Raw genomic sequence first — 19,800 nt, 5'->3', positions numbered from 1 at the left:
CGTATTGTTAAGGCGCCTATTCTACGTACCTTTATACATAATGTATTGTTGTCGAAAGCACACAGCATGCACACACTCCGTACTCTTGAACTAGGAAACGCACAGTTCGTCACATGACTTCAGCACCCTTGCCTTGTTGTCAGGTGATCAGTTGACTAAACAGAGGAGATAACCTTTTTCATGGCGTTTGCTTTCATTTGCAAGTTGAAGTTATTTAAAATTGCTTTTTATTCGACCATATTTCACAAATGTATTAACAATATGTAAGTTTCAGGTATAAAATCATATTCACAGTGCAAAAAATAGAGTTGCTCATAGATATTTATTTTTTTTCTAAAGCAATGTAACACTATTATACAAAAATGAATGACTGGCACTGAGACAAGTCTAAAGCTTACTACGCACGGTATCTCGAAGCTAGCTCATGACTCGCGCTCATGCCGTTGAAAAGAAGTCACATCCAGACGAGGTCAGATCAAGGTAATTATCATTTTATGGCCTCATTCAGATAAAAGAGTTTATGGTTGATTTAGACGTCTATTTACTGAAGATCTAGAGCCAAGTTCGGAATAATCAGTGCACTGGCACTGTTACAAAACACTGACGCTTCCGCTTTCTTCCATTCTCTTCCTGACCTGTCATCCCGACATCAGTCATGTCGGAGGTAGGTGCGGGGCTGAGGGGGCCAGGCAAAGCGTGGTCACTGTGTCTGTGGAACTATTTAAGACCCCGCGTACAGTAGACTACTAGAGTACTAGGCGCAGGCAACAGGTGTCATCTCAAGACCGATAAATCTGCCTTTTTTCGGTGGCTTCCCGTAAACTTTACATGTAGGGCGTACGGTCGGTATTTCCTACAGTCCGACCGTACTGATTGCTTTGGCCCTTTAACAGTTTATTAACATGATTAAAGTCTAGGCCTACGGTTACTACCAAAAGAAAAACAGTGAAAAACTGGCCACCAAACAAGACGTTCCCGCGTTGACGTCGTTGTTCGCTGCCTGGTGGCGTGTGCAGATGATGTATTGATGAGTCTGGAAGACTCTGAAGTTTCTGATATAGGGCCTAGAGACAGAGACTCCAACCCTCCCGTTTTCGACGGGAGATCTCCCGCCGAAAGCCCATTTTCGCAAAATCTCCCGTTCTCCCGTTTGAGATTTGATTTCTCCCGCCCTGGCTCCGTGTCTCGCGGTGGAAAGGATTTCTTACTTATTGCTATCGTATGTTGAAAAAATAAGCCTTAGATAGCACCAGAGAACATCTAAAACCCTAGGAACTTCGCGCTTCGCACACATCAACTTGGAGTCTCCCGTTTGTTAGGGGTTTCGGGCGGGAGAATCTCCAGATCATAAGGTGCTTGGGGTTGGAGTCTCTGTATAGAGAGGAACAACGACCTTAACCCGATAATTACTAAACGTGGTCGTTAATACTAGGTCTCAAGTCTATATCAGATATGTGACCGTGCACCACAAAACGAACATAAAGTCGCACACACTGATTTTGAGTGAGGACTGAAAATACGTCACTTATTACGTGAAATGGTCAACCTATCCGATCTTGACTTTTTCATATTTTCTGAAAGAGCAGGTCTTCTTTTACATTATGCTAAAATTTGGTATCATAAAACGGGCGGGAAAGTGTGTTTTTTTAGCAGTTTATCTCGAACATTTTTGGTAGAATAGTGTGATTACACATGTAGGTGTGTCTTTAGAGTCCCGTTTCCATTTCTCAAAAACCTTGTACACACTCTTCACTTTCAACTCTAGATTTTGAAAGGATAGTGCTACTGCTTTGAAAGTTGGCATTAATTATGACATGCTTAATTTCAGTTTGATCTGATAATCCCTTCATTGTTGTTACTCTGGTAGTTTACTTCCTGTTTTGTGTCCCATTCATCACACAGCCAGCACAGTTTGGTAACGATTAAGTGCTTGAATAGACACTGTACTCTAGCCTCTTTTCTCAGCTCACACTTTTCCTGAGTTTGTGCTTTCTTTCCAATATTTAGATTGGTTAGGAGAGTCCATTTGATTTGAGTTATACATCATTTAAAGCTTAAAGTCCATTTGATTTGAGTTATACATCATTTAAAGCTTAAAGTCTGCTCTTTCAGAATATGGCCTTAACTAAAAATACATGTCTGGCGACTTTTTTTGTTTGTTTTGAGGTGCAGGGTCACTATGTAAAATTGGGAAAAGAAAAAAGAAAAAGAAATGCAACTGTAGTTTAATTGTCCAGTATGTTTGACCTTTGCTTTGGATTATAAAATACAAATGTTGATTTCATGATTTGATCCCATTTACCACCTGACATGTGTGTGTGTGTTTGTTGACATTTTTTTTGTAAATTTATCCACTTACTCTACTGTTAGAGCTCTCTTCTGCACTGTTAGCATGGATGGTTAGTGTTAACTATAGAGTTCTACACAGCCCAGTTGCTGGGCTTCGCATGGCGTCTGGTCGGGCTCCTTCACTGTAAGGTGTGTCTACTTTATTCAGTTCAATTCAATTCAATTTTATTTGTTCAATTCCACCAAGAAAACAAATCTACAGAAATTGTAATATTGGGTGAAGACAAGAAATCAATGATTACACAAACATGACAGTAGCTAAAAAGAGTTAACATACATTGTACATGAGGTGGAAAAGATAGAAGTCCTGCTGAAAAGCAAAGCTTGTAAATTGCAGAAACTCCTATATTCACAAATACAAAAAAAAAAAAAAAACACCAGATACACAAGACTGGAAAATTCAGCCTGAAAACTATGTACAATATATAATATGCAAAAATGAAATTATAATTGTGGGGGGGGGGGGGGAGCAGCACACTAACGGATGTTAAAAGAAAAAAAAAATGTAGTTAAACAGAATAAGGGATTGAATAATGGGGAAAAAATTAGCTTGGACTTGGACACACAGTTACAGGGACAAGAGTAAAGAGGGTGAAATAAAGGCAATGACTTACAAGATATCCAGTGCTTAACTAAGATGTAGCTCAGCATTAATCAATGAAAAAAAAAGTAAAACCAATAAAGCAGATTATATCAAAAAGCCTACATATGTATATCATATCTAATTATTCATTAAGATGTGAATTTAACACTCAGCCCTATTTAAAGATTACAATTTTAATATGGAACTTTATCAACAGTGGAAACACATGTATGTATTCCCTCTGACAAATTTCAGAGTGAAAAAAAAAAATGTACAGGTTCAAATTTCAATACACAGAAGCAAGGTCAAAATATTTGACACAAGCTGTATGTCACACAAATCTTTTGTACAGTAGGACCTCAATAAACGGAACAATTTGAAAAAGGTCCCAATTGCCATTCATAAAACAGACTCACATTACGCACAAAAATGTATATATTTATATTAAATTGCAAGTTATTTCATCTGAAGTACAGTTAATTAATAAAAAAAAAAAAAACCCAGCATCAGGATTTATTGTATCTGTCAAGAAGATAAGATTTCATCTTACGTTTAAATCCAGATAGGCTAATGGCCTGGGTAAAAGAGGATTGCAGAGAGTTCCAGTATTTTGGGCCTGCCAATGCGACAGTATTATTTCTGAGTTGGGTTCTGACTGATGTGAAATGATATAAAGCAGCCTGTCTTGTACAATAATTGTGTATTCTATCATTCTCAACAAACATGGACGCTATTGCGTGGGGCACATTACCATTATTGATCTGATACATGAGGGATGCCAAATACAATTCAAATAAATATCTTGTATAATTTTCAAAACATTATTCCCATAAAACAGCGTATCAGTATGAGCATGTGCATTTGCTGCTGACATAATCCTAACAGCTCTCTTTTGAAGAAGCAAAATTTTTTCTAAGCGAATTTTGGCTGTAGCACCCCAAGCTAATACACCATAGTTTAAGTAAGGCAAAATCAAAAATGAATACAGCATGGCCAAAATGCTATTTGGAAGAAAAGACTTTAGTTTGTTCATCATACCTACATTTCTAGAGAGAAGATTACAAAGGTGAGTTGTATGCATTTTCCAATTCAAATTGTCATCAATATGGATACCAAGAAATTTGGTTGATATACAGTGTAACTCTTTCAATCTGACCATTATCAAAAATTACAGGACCAGGCATTAAGGTGTCTCTATTACTAAATAACATGTATTTTGTTTTAAGCATATTCAAGGATAACTTATTGGCATGAATCCAATTACATTGTAGTTAATCCATGTAATTCCATATTTACTGTCTCCAACAGGACACGCAGGTCTTTGTTAGAGCAAAAAATACTAGTGTCATCTGCAAATAACAAGAAAGAAAGACACTTGATGATTTTGGAAAGTCATTTACATAGAGAATAAATAATAGCAGTCCTAGAAGAGACCCTTGGGGTACTCCACAGGTGACAGACTGCATACTAGAACCAGTACCATTTAGTTGCACAAACAGTTGTCTGTTTCTAAGATAACTTTTAAACCATTCAAGTGCTGATCCTCTTATACCATAGTAATAGAGCTTATGCAACAAGATATCATGATTGACAGTGTCGAACGCTTTGGAATAGTCTAAATATATACCAATAGTATGAAGATGATTATCTAGGGCAGATGCTATTTTCTCTACTAAACACAAGATAGCATGAGATGTTGTGTGCCTTTCACGAAAACCAAATTGAGAAGTAGAAAAAATATTACATGATTTAAGAAATGCAATAAGTCTAGAGTATACAAGTTTTTCAAGAATTTTATAAAAAACTGTAAGTAAAGATATAGGTCGATAGTTACCTATTTCTGTATGATTTCCTTTTTTTAGAATAGGAACAACTTTTGCGATTTTCATTTTATCGGGCACAATACCATAAACGATGGACAAATTATGAATGTGAGTAAGGGGTCTTACTATATATTGTAAAATTTCTTTTAGCAAATCATTGCTAATTCCATCATACCCAGGACTCTTTTTATGCCTCCGCCACGAAGTGGTGCCGGAGGCATTATGTTTTCGGGTTGTCCGTCCGTCCGTCCGTCCGTCCGTCCGTCCGTCCGTCCGTCTTTCCGTCTGTCCGTCCGTCCGTCCTTCCGTCCGTCCGTCCGTCCGTCCTTCCGTCCGTCCGTAATGAATTTTGTGGACAGGGTAACTACCAAATCCTTTTGAGGTATCCTAATGAAACTTGGCATGTATGTGTATTAGGGGGTGAAGTTGTGCCTATCAACTTTTGGGTGCACATGCTCAAGGTCAAAGGTCAAAAGGTCAAGGTCAAATGCTTAAAATTTTACTATTTCCCCCATATCTATGCAATGCCTGAAGATATTTTCTTGAAACTTAGTGTATACATGTACTACCCAATTAAGATTCTCTGGTGAAAGTTTGGGGTCATGAGGTCAAAAGGTGAAAGGTCAAAAGGTCAAGTAAAATGTTAAAATTTCACTTTTTTCTCTGTATCTTGGAAATTGTTCAAGGTATCTTCATGGAACATAGTATATATGCATCTACTGACTGGCAGTGGTTATCTAGGGAAATTAGGGTTCATGGGGTCAAAGGTCAGGGGTCAAAGGTCAAGGGTAATACTTCAAAATTTTATTATTTTCCTTATATTTATGCAATGCCAGCAGGATTTTTTGTTTTAAAACTTGATGTATGCATGTATAACCCAATAGAGATTCTCTGGGATTTTTTTTTTTGCCAAGAAGGTCAAAGGTCAAAAGGTCAAAGATCAAGTGAAAGTGCTGAACTTACTTCTTTCTCCATATCTCGGAAGTGGCTCAAGTTATCTTGAAACTTAGTACATGCTGAATTTATGTATGTTCTGCCTGACAGTGATTCTGTTATGAATCAAAGGCCAGATGAAAATGATAACAATTTACTGTTCAATACAGAAATTGCACTTTTTCTCCATACCTTGAAAATTACTCAGTGCATAAACTTATGAAATGGTCAAAGTCAAGTTAAAGTTCTTAAATCCCCAAATACATGCTCTCTTATTCATCCAATTAAACATAGGTCAAGGAAGGTAAACATTCAATACATTTGTGACAAACATGTCATTTTAATATTTTGCCAATTTTGTGAAAATGTAATCACACATTGTCCATATGTACTATAGACCTATTAGGAGAACCATGCATTATGGCGGAGGCATACCAGTCGCCATAGCGACATTTCTAGTTCCTCTTTAGGCTACTTACAATATCAAGCACATTTGTTTCTACTACAGGAATTAAAAACAATGTTTTGGGGTTTGGATTTTCCAGAAAATCTTTATATGTGTCCTGCATGTCTGGAATGGCATGTGATAAATCAACACCTACATTAGAAAAATATTCATTAAAGGCTTCGCATATCTTTTTTGTCTTCAATTTCTTCTTCATTCACTACAAGCTTTGTAATACCTGAAGTTTTGGGGTTTACATTCAAAACATTCGAATAACTTTCCATGTTCCTTTTACATTATTGCATACAGAATTGAATTGAAAAAGATTTAATCTTTCTTTGCCCTGCGCAGTAGTGATGTCAGTATATTTCTATTAACAACATATTTTTGTTTAGATTCAAAAGTCTGATTTGTTTTATACTTATAAAACAACCGATCATCGTTTTGTCATTTGTAATTTTGACTGTCTTTGTGGAGTCACTTTTCTTTTCGTCATGATTCTGATTTCAGCTGCAAGTGGTCAAGTGGTAGGCAGGACACACTTCACTGGATGCACTTGGTAGCAAAAGTCTGAATGCAAAATGGCACACAAAAGATGGGACACATGGTTCATGACCATCCTGGCCACAGTTACCATGGCAACAGCTTCTGGGCCTGTGTGGGCGAATGGAGCATGGCGTCATCACCACCAGAGTAAGGACCAGACACAGCCCCACATAATCTTCATCGTCGCAGACGATCTGGTAAGAGGTCAAGTCCCGTTTGTTTGTTCGGTCCTGATTTTTTATTTGTTTTTTCTTTTTTGTTTTTGTTTTTGTTTGTTTTTGTTTGTTTTGTTTTGTTTTTTTGCTTTAACATGATATGGGGCATGAAAACATACATGTATATAAAAAAAATCTCAATGTACACATAAAGTTGTATATCGCCAAAGCACCATATTCAGAAGCATGGCCTAAGGCTAATTTCATTCACTGGTCTGTGTTTTCATCTAATGCCTCTTACAGCTTAGTAGTACAAAGTACAAGTGCACATTTGAAGAGCAGGGGTGGGTGGGAAAAGATATCTTTAGGAATATGTGTGTGAGTGTGTTGATATAAAGTTGTGCATGTATATCTGCATGCATCTATCTGTCTTTGCTTTTGTACATCTTTGTACTTGATAGTTCTGTATGTGTCTTTGTGTCTGTGTAGTACTATTAGTCTACTAGTAGTACTAGCATACTGTACCTGGGTTGAATTTCATGATTACAGTGTAAATGTAATCAGAAAAAGCAACCAAACAATGTATTATGTAGTACGGTTACAATTAATACAAAAGGTGGCAAAGTTTAATAGGTACTAGTAAACAAAAGTGTGGCTTGCTTTGTATAAGAATAATTGCGATCCTGCAGTGTTGTAATTTTGCTACAGGCTGAGCTGTGTTTTCTGGAGTCAGAATGCTTAGATAACAAGGCCTAGCCAGATCAATATCTTTCCATTTGATTTGACAACATTCCACTTAGAATGAAATTAGAGAAAGTTCTGTGTATAGTCCCTCTTATTATGTTTATAGTAAAGACAAGGAATATCTCTCTCTCTCTCTCTCTCTGATATGCTCTCCTTCCAGTAAACATCTGTAAGGTCATCTGTGCCCCCAAATGCTAAAATTTCTAAGTTCTGATGAGTTCTGATGAAACCCTAGCCAAAAAACTCCAGCGACTCACAGGAGGGATGTCAAGGGTGATGCCAAAGCCGGCAGAGATCTAGAACCTTGCTTTAAGTTTTAATTCATCTGATGACTAATAAATCATTGAACAGTGGACAGACTGTCATTTGTTTGTTTGTTCATTTTTCTCTGTCCTTCAGGGCTGGGCTGATGTAAGTCTCCATGGCTCCACTGAAATCCCCACCCCAAACATCGACAGCTTGGCCCAGGAGGGGGTCACCCTCACCAACTACTACGTCTCCCCAATCTGCACCCCATCCAGAGGGGCTATCATGACGGGCAGACATCCCATTCACCTCGGTAAGAATGACTGTATTCCCCTTTGTAGGGGAGCGTAGATGTGCAGCAAGGAGACGGGTTAAAACTCACTTTTGACTACGGGAATTAGAGCTAAAAAATGCCACTTTGACAAAAACATGATGCTGCCTGCAGTGAAGATAGCCCAACAGCCAAATACATGCAATCCTCAGAATCATCATTTGCAGTCACAAAGGATATTGGCTATTTCAAATCGTTTTGTTGTTGTTGGTTGTTGTTTTTAAGTTTCCAAACCCTCTGTCTTTTTTTGTTTGTTTTGTTTTGGGTGGGGAAGCAGGAGGAGTTGGAGGCAAAAAGGAGCGTGACACAATTCCCCATGGGTAATATATTCTGGAGAATGTTTTGGGGTTGACTGTGGTTAGATTTAGTGTTGCATATCATTTACTTTTGTTGTTTGGTTCAGTGTTCCACTGTGTGAGGGCTTTTCTTTTTTTTCAGGTACTGGCCAGATAGTCATTAAGACACATGTAATTATCGTGAGGAAATTTCCGGTACATGCTATATTTTGAGGTTGATTTGCATCTACCTTGTGTTGTAGGTGACAGTTTCTGGAACAACCACTTATTCTGTAGCTTATCACTCACAAGTTCTGAAACCCCTCTCCCTCCCCTCAAACAAAAACAAAGCAAAATAGACAAAGAAAACAAAAGACAAATACAAAAACAACACAGTATAATGGTGCTGATGATTAAAAAAGTTAGCTCATGTGTACTCTGGTACAAATGACCTTAAGTAGTGTTTTCTCAGTTGGTTATAGGCACTTCACTCATTTCAAAGTGATATAATGCATTTAAGCTTGCCTGATGTGCAATTCAGGGAATTCATGCTCACAGAAAAAGAAAAGGAATTAACTTGTATACAAAGTGTAGACCAGGTATCTAACCAGAATGATCTATCAAGCACATTTGGAGAAATATCTATTTCTTAGTTTCACATTGATTGCATGAATACCAGGTTTGCTGTCATACGGATGTACTAGCAAGCCTCATTCATACATGTATGTAGGTTAACATGAATTAAAACCCACATGCCTGGTCGTACAAATGACCTTTTTCTGCTCGTGCGTAAACTGGAACTCTGATTGGCTTGCTAGTGTGGATACATGGATGACTTCACCCCCATTCACATCCCCTAAAACATTTTCTGTCATGTCCAGGACTTCAGCATGACACCATCGGTGCTGGGGAACCCTACGGACTTGGGCTGAATGAAACTACGATGGCCGATCACCTGAAATCCCTGGGCTATAGGACGCATGCCATTGGCAAGGTGAGGCCTGGAATGGAGGGAGAACACTTTATGTTAATCATCATCGAGGGATGTACTTATGGTTGCATTTTTATTCCAGGATATGTGTATTAGGTGTATAATGGTCTGCCATCGGTACATAATTATTGACATTTACTGCTATGGTGGTGATGGCATTGAAAAAATTAAGTAGTCCTGATGCTTTTGAAGGTAAAAGTGATTGTCATCTTCTACTAAAAATATCTTTCTGCAAATTATTAGGGTGAATAGACAAACTCAGTTCAGAATATCATTATCGCTTTTTATTCTTCAGTCATTGAATAGCCAGATAAAAATGTGGTTATCTCTCCAGTGAATACCTCTGGAAATCTGTATCAGAAGTCTGTTTTGATAGCATGTGAAACTTTCACTGTTTATTTGTAAACCCAGCCAAGGTATTGTATGTGTCCAATTAATCCAACATGATTAAGTGGCAATTTCTGGATTCTAATAAAGCATGGTCTGCAGCCAGAAGTACATTGTACCAGTATGCCTCGTTTTTATTCTGGCATCTCATGTTCATATATTAAAAATGTTGCAGTTTTCTATGTCCCTCTGTTGACTTGACTGTCATATAAATACAGAATGTGGATCTGTTTCAGTTAGGCTTGATGCAGGTGTAAGTTTGTGAGCATAGCTTACCTTCTCTGTGTACTCAATGGCTGAATTCAATGCTCTGTGATTACTTTGTTCAGTGGCACCTTGGGTATTTCGCCGAGCAGTACATTCCAACTCGCCGGGGCTTCGACACATTCTTTGGCTACTACAATGGCAGAGGGGACTACTTCACACATGAAGACCATAAGGTGAGTGTGGATCACGTCCATTGGGTTGAGGAAGAAAAATACAGCTAATGAAAGTGAAATGATAGTAACCTGTTGAGTTGTAATACAATTTTGATGTAGAAATTGTCATCTGGTCTTCATTAAGACTGGCATATCTGAATTTAGCTTTGTATCACTTATTGAGGAAGATTAAAAACCAAGATATTAAAATATTGTACTGCCATTTTTGTGTTTTGTAAACTGCCTACAAAATACTATTAAAGTAATGATTGATTGAAATGAAAGTAAGAAAAAAAGGCTACATCTTCAAATTGCAGAAATGTTGTTTCTTTTGGCAATGCATAATTACTTCAAATAGTACCATCTGTTGTTTTTTTTGATCTCACATTATGAGTATAAAAGCAGGGCATCTATCTGATTGTTGATCGTGATTATTTCATACTACTGTCTGAGAATGGCTGTAGGAATCTTTAATAGTGAATGATAGACCCAGTAGATATTACTGAGTGTTCTACTATGCAGAGGTAAACTTCTTTTTTTTTTGAAAATGTTTTGTTGCCACCTCTGTTTTAGGTCATGACGACAAAGGTTGAAAGTCATGAAGGTTAACAGAGGTCACATCTTATATCTCATTTGCTGATTTGAGAGAAGCTACATGAAATGAGTTCTAAATTTCCAGCTATTCAACTGTCTCTAATGACATTTGAATGTCATGGCAACTTACAGAATATATCAATCTTCAGAGAGAAAGTGTGTCTCCGGCAAGTGAAATGTATGAAGTGCATTAAATCTATTGTTCACATTTCGTAAAAAATCCATATTCAATCAATATCACTAGACAAAAACATTGCCAAAAGCACTTAGATTGCAATTAAAAACATACAAATGTGGTACCTTCAAAAGTAAATGCAGTGATATAAAAGGAAACATTCAACACAAAGCTATTTAAAGTTAACGATGAAACTATTAGGCCTAGTTCATGAGAGTGTGAAATATCACGCAACCAACTGTTAAAAAACAAAGACTTGTTTAATAGTACTAGTGGGTTACTATGGTTGAATGTGTTTCATAATTGTGTCACCGTAAAGTGTGGGAAAAAAGATGATAAATCTGATTGCATTCTTTCACTTTTTGATACTCTTGCAGAACAATCAAGCTGGCTATGACCTGCATAAAAACGGAAAGCTGTACAGGGCAGCCTTTGGACAGTATTCAACTGAGATCTTTACATCTGAAGCACAGGACATCATTAAATCACACAATTCTTCAGAGGTATGAAAGAAAAGAATAACTGGTATTCCTGATTTAAGTGATGTTTCTTGGTAATTTATGAAGTAGTGTTTTGTGGGATTTGCCAAGAGAATAGAAGAAACAGAGAGAAATGTAACAATATTACATGTCAGCAGACAATGAAATGACCGACATGAGTGAAAACTTTGAAAGGTTAAAGTTGCTTTGGAGGTCCAAAAGTTTCCTCTGTATGAGGAGGGGGTGGGGTTGCATGGGAAGGAGAATATTCTGTAGTTTTAGTTTGAAGTTTCGCCAGAAGTTTTGTGAAAAGTTTTCAGAAACTTTTCAATCACTCTAGCTTAACTTTGAGAACTTATACTTCACAAAATTTTGCCAGTATGACCATGGCTGTAGATTCCCCTGACCTTTGTCAAAATGTATGTCAGAATTACCATGAAATGACATGATAACACATCCACTGTTCATTCATTAAGTGCCAATGCACTTGCTGAGACCAGGGTTTCATCAGTATTCACCTTTATAATCCCACCAAAAGCCCACTCAGGTATAGCAAAGTGCCATTCTCCAACAAGCCATGGTAACACAATAGGGATTTGGAGGATTAGGTAATCCCTATTCATTTTTCAAGACTTCTGTGCCAATAAGGGAGTTCATGGTTAGTGCATGTCTCATTTGACCCCTACACCACAGACTTTGAAATAACATGGACATGTGTTGTGATCAAGAATTCCTTCTTGAAGCATGCCATCTTGTATTAAATCAATGTTGAGAAAGTGCATGGAGAGCTTATGCTAAACAGTACATTCCAATTTAGTCTGAAACACATACATTGTACTGACATAATTCAGATTTTCATAGTTGCTCGAGACTTCTTTACATTTTAAAGTCAGCGGCAATTACGCAGACATTCTCATTTGACCTTTGTTCTGCACATACACAAATCACAACCGTGAACTCCCTTATATCGAAGGACTCCAGAGCACAAGTCTAGCAGCAATCAAAGCATGTTAACCTGTTGAGGATGAGTACCGAGTGTACTCGGGCAGGTGTGTATGGGAAATGCGTGTTGTAGCAAAATCAGTCCGTCCTCAACGTGTTAAGGATTAATTCTTCAATTGCACTGACAATACTGAGGAGCCAAATCAGGAAGACTGATGCAGCAGCTAATTTAGTGTTGTTATTTTTGCAGCCCATGTTCCTGTACTTAGCCCACCAGGCGGTCCATGCTGGTGTCTATGGCAACCATCTCTTGGAAGCGCCACACAAATACATCCAGCGGTTCCCCCATATCAAAAATAGTGGCAGAAGGCTGTATGCAGGTGAGTCATTGGGACCTGCACCTATAGAAACCAATGGTCCATTCATGTGCTCATGAATAAGAGATAAGGTACACATAGACATGTCACATTTATTTCAGGATAAGAATTGAAATACATGTATTTGCATGTTCTTAAATTCATGAATAGCAACCAACTCATGAAAATTGTAAGAATGAAAATCCTGCAAAATATATGGCATGAACTGTATTTTGCTTGTAAGGCCTGTGGGGCATAGTCATTAATTTGATTCTCGGCTATTCCCATCAAAGACTAGGAGATTGTCAGAGATCAAATATAATCATGCAGTTTGTTTTTCTCTCACATATAGTTTAATAAACCTTGTATTACGCTTATTTTGTTTGTTTGTTGTTTGATCATTCACTTGTATTGTCTTGCAAATACCGAATAAATAATTATAATAATGATATTGAAATTGAAATTGAATGAGGTGTTCCTTGTGTCAATATTGACTTTTCCTGCAAGTTTAATTTTAATCCGTAGACATCTTTTTGAGTTATTTTGCAAACAGGCAATCCAACGCCGATGATCGCCTGACCCCCTCCTCCCTTGGTGGAGGTAATAGTAATGCCTTTGTATGTTTTCCATACTGTCAAAGCTATGGTATCAGCGCTTGATGACTCCGTTGGAAATGTCACTCAGGCCCTGCGGGAGAGTGGTCTCTATGAAAACTCGGTGATCATCTTCACCACAGATAATGGCGGCCCCACCAATGGCTACGACGGAAACCACGCCAGCAACTGGCCCCTGAGGGGGTGCAAGCACACCCTCTGGGAAGGGGGCGTGAGGGGCACCGCCTTCGTCCACAGCCCCCTGATTGCGTCACCACGGCGATTCAGTGACCACATGATGCACGTGTGCGATTGGATGCCCACGGTGTATAGGTTGGCAGGAGGGGAGCCCAAGAATCTGACAAACTTGGATGGATTCGATGTCTGGGATTCTATATCTCTGTAAGTTTTTGGTGAAACGTGGCAGATTTTTACCCTTGTTGTTGAGCAGTTACTAGGCTAAGTTGGTCTGCCTCCCTGTCTACATGACCCAGGTTCAATTTCTGGGTCTCACTGAGCAATGTTGTCTGTAATTTTACCGCCCCCTCTTTTGAGAGGTACATGTAAGACACTCTGCCCTTCAGCTAGGACATTAATTGAGGGTCTCGTATGTAAGAGTCACAACCCGTGCATATAAAAGATCCTGCTTCTTTCATTCATCACAAAGAGCAGTGTGCATATTCCGATGAAGTGGTCCACCTCATGTCCAACTGGAAACCATGGCAGACCAGCTACTAAAGCTGATTAGTGGTTATCAAGCCATTTTCTCGGAAGGAAAATCAAACAAAGAAAAGTGTTGAGTTTTAGTTATTCCTTCAATCACTATCAAGTTTTGACTGACCAATTTCCCTTAGTTTTTGTGAAATGGATGTGAAAATGCAACTTAACCATAAAAAGGCCAGGGGGGGGGGGGGGGGGGGGGGGGGGGGGGGGTGGGTGCTCATTATGCTAGTAAATTATAAATATTGTACTGTCTCGTGACTTGAGGCTGTTCTGTTGTCATTTGCTTCTGAAAAAACTTGCAGGGATGTGCCATCTCCAAGGAATGAGATCCTTCACAACATCGAGCCCTACTACAACTACTCCGCCATCAGGCTCGGTGACTACAAGCTGCACTATGGAGACTTTGATGGGGGTGCCTACTCAGGCTGGTATCCACCACAAGGTTAGACTCAGAGGGTGGGGGATGGGAAGGGGTACTCTGTGGTGGGAGTAGCCACTGATCTCTATAGAGTTTTCATGACTTATAACACTGTTAGAACAGTTCTCAGAATACTGCTGAACAGCTGTGTTAGCGGTGTTGTAACTCATGGACTAACAACAGAAGTTACAACAGAATGTTCAGAATACCACCCCAGGAAATGATATTTTTGAAAGTGCCTGTGCAGCAATTTGCTGTATGTGTATCACCTAACAAGAAAAGTTTGGTGAATCGGCACATGAGTCATAGACTGCTCGAAGTGCCTCTGTGCTGCCCTCATAGTGCTATTAAAGCTACATAGTAAATATAAGAGTAGCAAAAAAGCTGCTGAAAATTGCTTATCCAATATTGGTGATCCGATGGAGTACATGTGAAAAATGGAGTCAAAAAAGGGCTGAGCTTTCGATCCTAGCAGAATCTTTATCAGAGGCGAAATTACAGACAAGTAGGGAAAGCAATCACATACAAAAGGACTACGCACACCAAGCTCAGTCAGGGCGAGAGCTAGGGATGCAGAACAAAGAGAACAAAAGGGGTGGATTAGAAGTCAAAGGCAAGGAGCCCAACAGGTATAAGGGAGTGGGATTATTAAAGCAAGGGGTGAACAGACAAAAGGCAGTGGTGGGCCAGTGATGATCCCATGGATAGTAGGGGGCAACCTGTTAAGGATGAAGATAAATAGGGAGGCAACATCAAACAAGGTAAGGAGCAATAGAAGGATAAAGACTTGGAAAATAGTGAAATAGCAACAATGTAAAGTAACAAGCCCTATAATCTAGTTTACAGAGATGTATAGGAGTGGATTTATAGGAGTGGATCGATAAAAAATCCAGACAGGAGAAATATATGCGTATATATGTACGCGTGCGTATTGTACAAATAAATTCAAACAAACAAAGAAAAGTATGTTTATGTATATGTGGAAAAGGGATGTGACCCTGCATCACAAAACCAACAAAAAGTCACCAGACATGGATTTTATGTACACCTTAGGGCAGATTCTAAAAGAGCATATTTTAAGCTAGAAAGAAAGTACACACTCTGGAAAAGCATTAACTGAGAAAAAGGTTCTGGAGTTCAGGGTCTATTCAAGTGATTAATCTCACCTAACTGTGCTCTGTGCAATGAATGGAACAAAAAAAAAACAGGATGTAAAACTCTGTGGCAACCACATTGAAGGAATTATCGGATTACCTAAGCTGAAAATGTGCATAGTCTATAATAACACATTTCTGTTAATGACTGTAATCAGGTACCAAAGTTCAAAGCAGCACCACCATCCTATTGAAGTTTACTGGTGTTGATAATGAAAACTGAGTAAAGGGTTTATAAGAAATGAAAGGAGGCCTTTAGGACAGCCTACAATTGTATCACACTATTCTGCAAAAAATTGTGTTCTGTAAAAGCTGAAATAGAAGAATGATTGTTCTTTCAGAAAATATAAGAAACTGAAATTTGACAAGGTAGACTCATTTCTCTTATTTTGAGTCGTCACGTAAAATTGAGGGTGTGGGACTTTCTGTTGGTGTTGTGTTGCATATAAGTCAGACATAAAAGACAGTGTAACTCTGACAAGAGGAAGGAGCAAACTGGGAATATGAAGTGTACATTAGGAAAATGTGTAAAGTAAAAAAGGCAGACTCAAGAGCTCTTTCTTCCTTTTATGATTTTTAGTTTCCCTGTGTTTTATGCAGGTGAGGAATCTTCGGAGACAGAGAACAAGCGGGTTCCAAACTCCTTTGTGGTGACGTGTCCCTCGCGGCCGGAAAATGCCTCCACGAATTGTAACTACACCGCGCACCAGCCATGCCTGTACAATATCAGGGAGGACCCGTGTGAATTTTACAACATTGCTGAATGGAATCAAGGTGATTAAGAGTAACTTTTGTCTAGCCGCTCATATGCTTTAAGTTCAATTGTACAATGAACTGCTGTATTTTTTCCACCATCACAAAACTACTGTGTGCTAGTAAATTCATATATAGATTGATGAACAAGAAAATCAAATTCATGGCATTGGTACAATGCAAGTTTGAAGTTGACATTTTTCATGAGGTTTATTAAAAAACAAGAATCTCCTTTCAGATGAGCCACATGCTGTTTGTGGCAGGACATTCATAGCAGAGTGTGATCTACTTGATGTACAGTATATAATTTGTGTTTCAAAATGCACTGTACATGCAGTTCATTTGAGGTGATTTTTAAAAAAAAAAAAAGGTTCTCTCAAAACTTTTCCAGGCTTACGCGAAAGAAGCATTGAATTTCCTAGAGACATACAATTGTGACAGTTAAACAATTGGAACATGTTCTGTACAGTTGTTTATTTGTCATTCACAAGTTTACATTCTTTGTTAGATTTCTAGGATGAAATATAGGAATATTCTGAAATCTCAGCAGCTAGAGATTGTTCACTTTATCTGTTTATGTAAATAATACCTTAACCTTAAGGTGCAATTACTTTTGCAAACATCACAATTTTGCGTGGTTGCAAGATAATGTCTCCCAATATCATGTACAAACTCTCACAATAATACATCTAAGAGTTTTGTTAAAGCAGAAATGAAAACTAACCCATATCGCTTGAGAATAGTGTACTTTCCTTTTGCACCAAGAATAACAATTGGAATTTTCTTGGGATCTGAACAAGTGCACTGGAAATTTATAGTATTGTTCCTTCGCCATTGTAAAGAAGTTTCCAGTTTTATTGTTCTCAGGAAAGATCAGAATTGCCTACCTCTACAATATAATTACCAGTTTATGAAGGGGATCTGACTTTCTGGGTTGCAAAGATGACATTCAAGCTTTAATGGAAACCCAGTGAAGGTTGGATATCAACAGTTCTCATAACATGCATGCTGTGTGTGTTTGAAAATTCAAGTTCCTTGTGTCTCATTACAATGAAGAAACTCACACGCTGTCTTCATCTCTTCAACAGAACTCGTCGAGCTGATGACCACGAGGCTGGAGCAGTACCAAAGAACAGCGGTGCCGCCCCGCAACAAGGATGTTGATCCCGAGAGTAATCCCAAATATCATGACCACGCCTGGGTTCCCTGGGTGAAGCTTGATGACAATTCGATCAGCCCGGACTTATGATTTTAAGACGTCTTTGTTAAAGTCTAAAGAACATTGTGATTCGTAGAGTGGGAAGGCTGACCTGGTTTGGATAGTTTGAGAATATCCGTAACAAATTGTGTACAGCTGTATCACTGTCTGTATGTAAGTACACACGCATTGAAATAATCTCCACTAGAGGCGACCATTACTGATGAGTGCATACTTTGAAACACACGCGGCTGCATTATGATGGGCATTATATGTGGTTACGAATTGACCCCAATGTACAGCAAAGGAAGACTAATTCAATCAGACCACCCATGCTACCAGGTCTTTCATATTCATTTTATTTCATTTATTTCATTTCCAACAAGAAAAAGCAAATTGCAGTGTTACAACACACAAAACCGTTCTCATTCTCTAGTGGCAGCAAAAATAGTCACAGCCCACTCATTTCGTCCATGTGGTTAAAACACATTTAAATTTTCAGTAGGCCTAGGCATTTTCACGATGTGACCATCATGAACTCCATGCTCTTCGCCCCAGCCAACCTAATTTTAGCACCAGATGAATCATCCATCCATGAATCAAGGAGGCTGGGAAATCTTTCATGCAAATGTTCTAGACTCGATTCTGGCACTGAATGTGCCAGAGAACCTGGGGCATGCACAATTTCTTCAAATGAGGTCCCTACGTTGCAGTCTATGTTCTGGATATGAAATTGAAAAGCCCTTATTTACAATGTATCTATAGGTATCAATAACTTGTCACTCCCCTGTTATTAATCAGCTTTATTCAACAGTAACTTTTACACTTCCTCTATGTGTAGGCCCTATGCATATTTCAGAGTTTTCTGTCTCTAAACTTCTTTGTTATCTGCCTCAACCCTAACTTACCTGGGCTATTTTGTGAGCTTAAAGTGCTGGGGGGGGGGGGGGGGGGGGGGGGGGGGGGGGGGGGCATGATGCCCCCCCCCCCCCCCCCCTTATGATCTCAGCCGCGATTTGCGCGTTCGTTACAAAAATTGGCACACACGTCACTCATGATGCAATCTATAGGGCTGTGTTGTTAGATTTCAATAAATCGCTTTATTTTATTTTACATGAATTAATTATGTTAATTTATGCATACAATTAGAATTTGGCTGGAAATCATTAAATAAAGCCCCCAAACTTCAAAATTTTTTGCTTGAGGGCTCTTTGGTGAATTCTGATGTAATTTAGGTTAAAAAAAAAATTGGTATCAATTTTAATTTCTTCTGTATTTTATTGTTTTTATAATTTCTTATGTATTTCTTTGTTTTTTTTTACTTTTTGTTTTTTATTGATACAATTACAAATTTCAGATAGAAACCTGATTTGCATTGGTTTGTACACAAAATCACGTTTTTGAGCAATTTTCAGTCTGACATACACTTACATAATGTTGCGTAACTTCGAAACCCCGTACCCGGATGTCGCAAATTTGGTCTTAAAAGTTGCGCAAGGCTTCAAGGTAAATTGTCATGAATCGCCATGTGGATGCGTTCTCGCGTTGCGGAGATGTCGTGCAAAGTGTTGAGGGGGGGGGGGGGCCATTATGCCCCCCCCCCCCAGGTAAGTTAGGGATAAATCACCCATGTCTGTATCACTCTGTGTATCTACATCTGCTTGTATGTATTTCTGTTATTCTTTTTGAACCCATGTGTTTCCCACTCAGTTTACCAGGTAGGTGCTTTACATCCATGTTATTGGCCTTTATTAGTCACAACTGATCCTATGCATAGATTCTTCTGTGTTCTTTAAAACAGCTGTGAGCCCACTTCATCAGTAACTTTACTACCTCATTTAAAGGCATAATTTACCATTTTTGCAGATGAAACAAAAACCCAGCATTAGTGCTTCAAAATAGTTTAAAAATGCGAGATAGGGATAGAAACAACCAATGTAAAAATTTGAACCAGTATAATCGATGTTAGGTATTGTTAAATATACAAAATGTGAACAATAGTTATAATAAAAATGTTTTCAAACTAAACTGTCTAAAGTTATAGTTTAATGAGATAAACAGTGATATCCCCATATATTTTAGGCTTTATTGCAAAAATTTTACATGGCAGGATGGCTGGGATGTTTTGAGATATAAATTACCTACACATATGCATCAAATGTGATATCTTAAACATTTTTTTAAATCT

The 19,800-nt window shown here is 38.4% G+C and overlaps 1 protein-coding gene across 1 annotated transcript; it reads left to right on the top strand.

The window, feature by feature from the left end:
- Positions 1-6,744: 6,744 nt before the first annotated feature.
- Positions 6,745-18,392, top strand: LOC139727863 (arylsulfatase J-like). Its single transcript, XM_071638834.1, has 10 exons — positions 6,745-6,876; positions 7,978-8,137; positions 9,312-9,424; positions 10,138-10,248; positions 11,374-11,499; positions 12,668-12,797; positions 13,414-13,768; positions 14,392-14,531; positions 16,262-16,435; positions 17,503-18,392. Exons 1-10 carry the CDS (start codon positions 6,745-6,747, stop codon positions 17,661-17,663), a joined length of 1,602 nt encoding a protein of 533 aa, XP_071494935.1. The 3' UTR covers positions 17,664-18,392.
- The last annotated feature ends 1,408 nt before the right edge of the window (positions 18,393-19,800 follow it).

This window comes from Diadema antillarum, unplaced genomic scaffold (assembly GCF_040938485.1).
Source record: "Diadema antillarum isolate AM-2024a unplaced genomic scaffold, OU_Dant_1.0 seq00000157_RagTag, whole genome shotgun sequence".
In the NCBI taxonomy this organism is placed as follows: Eukaryota; Metazoa; Echinodermata; class Echinoidea; order Diadematoida; family Diadematidae; genus Diadema; species Diadema antillarum.
The sequence above is the reverse complement of the archived record's forward strand: the minus strand, read 5'-3'. Positions and strand labels throughout refer to the sequence as shown.

Excerpts from the sequence above, each read along its gene's own strand:
- LOC139727863 (XM_071638834.1), top strand. The coding sequence starts at position 6,745 with ATGACCATCCTGGCCACAGTTACCATGGCAACAGCTTCTGGGCCTGTG. Across the intron at positions 13,769-14,391 it reads GTCTGGGATTCTATATCTCT|GGATGTGCCATCTCCAAGGA; the intron begins GTAAGTTTTTGG and ends AAAAACTTGCAG. Across the intron at positions 14,532-16,261 it reads AGGCTGGTATCCACCACAAG|GTGAGGAATCTTCGGAGACA; the intron begins GTTAGACTCAGA and ends TGTTTTATGCAG.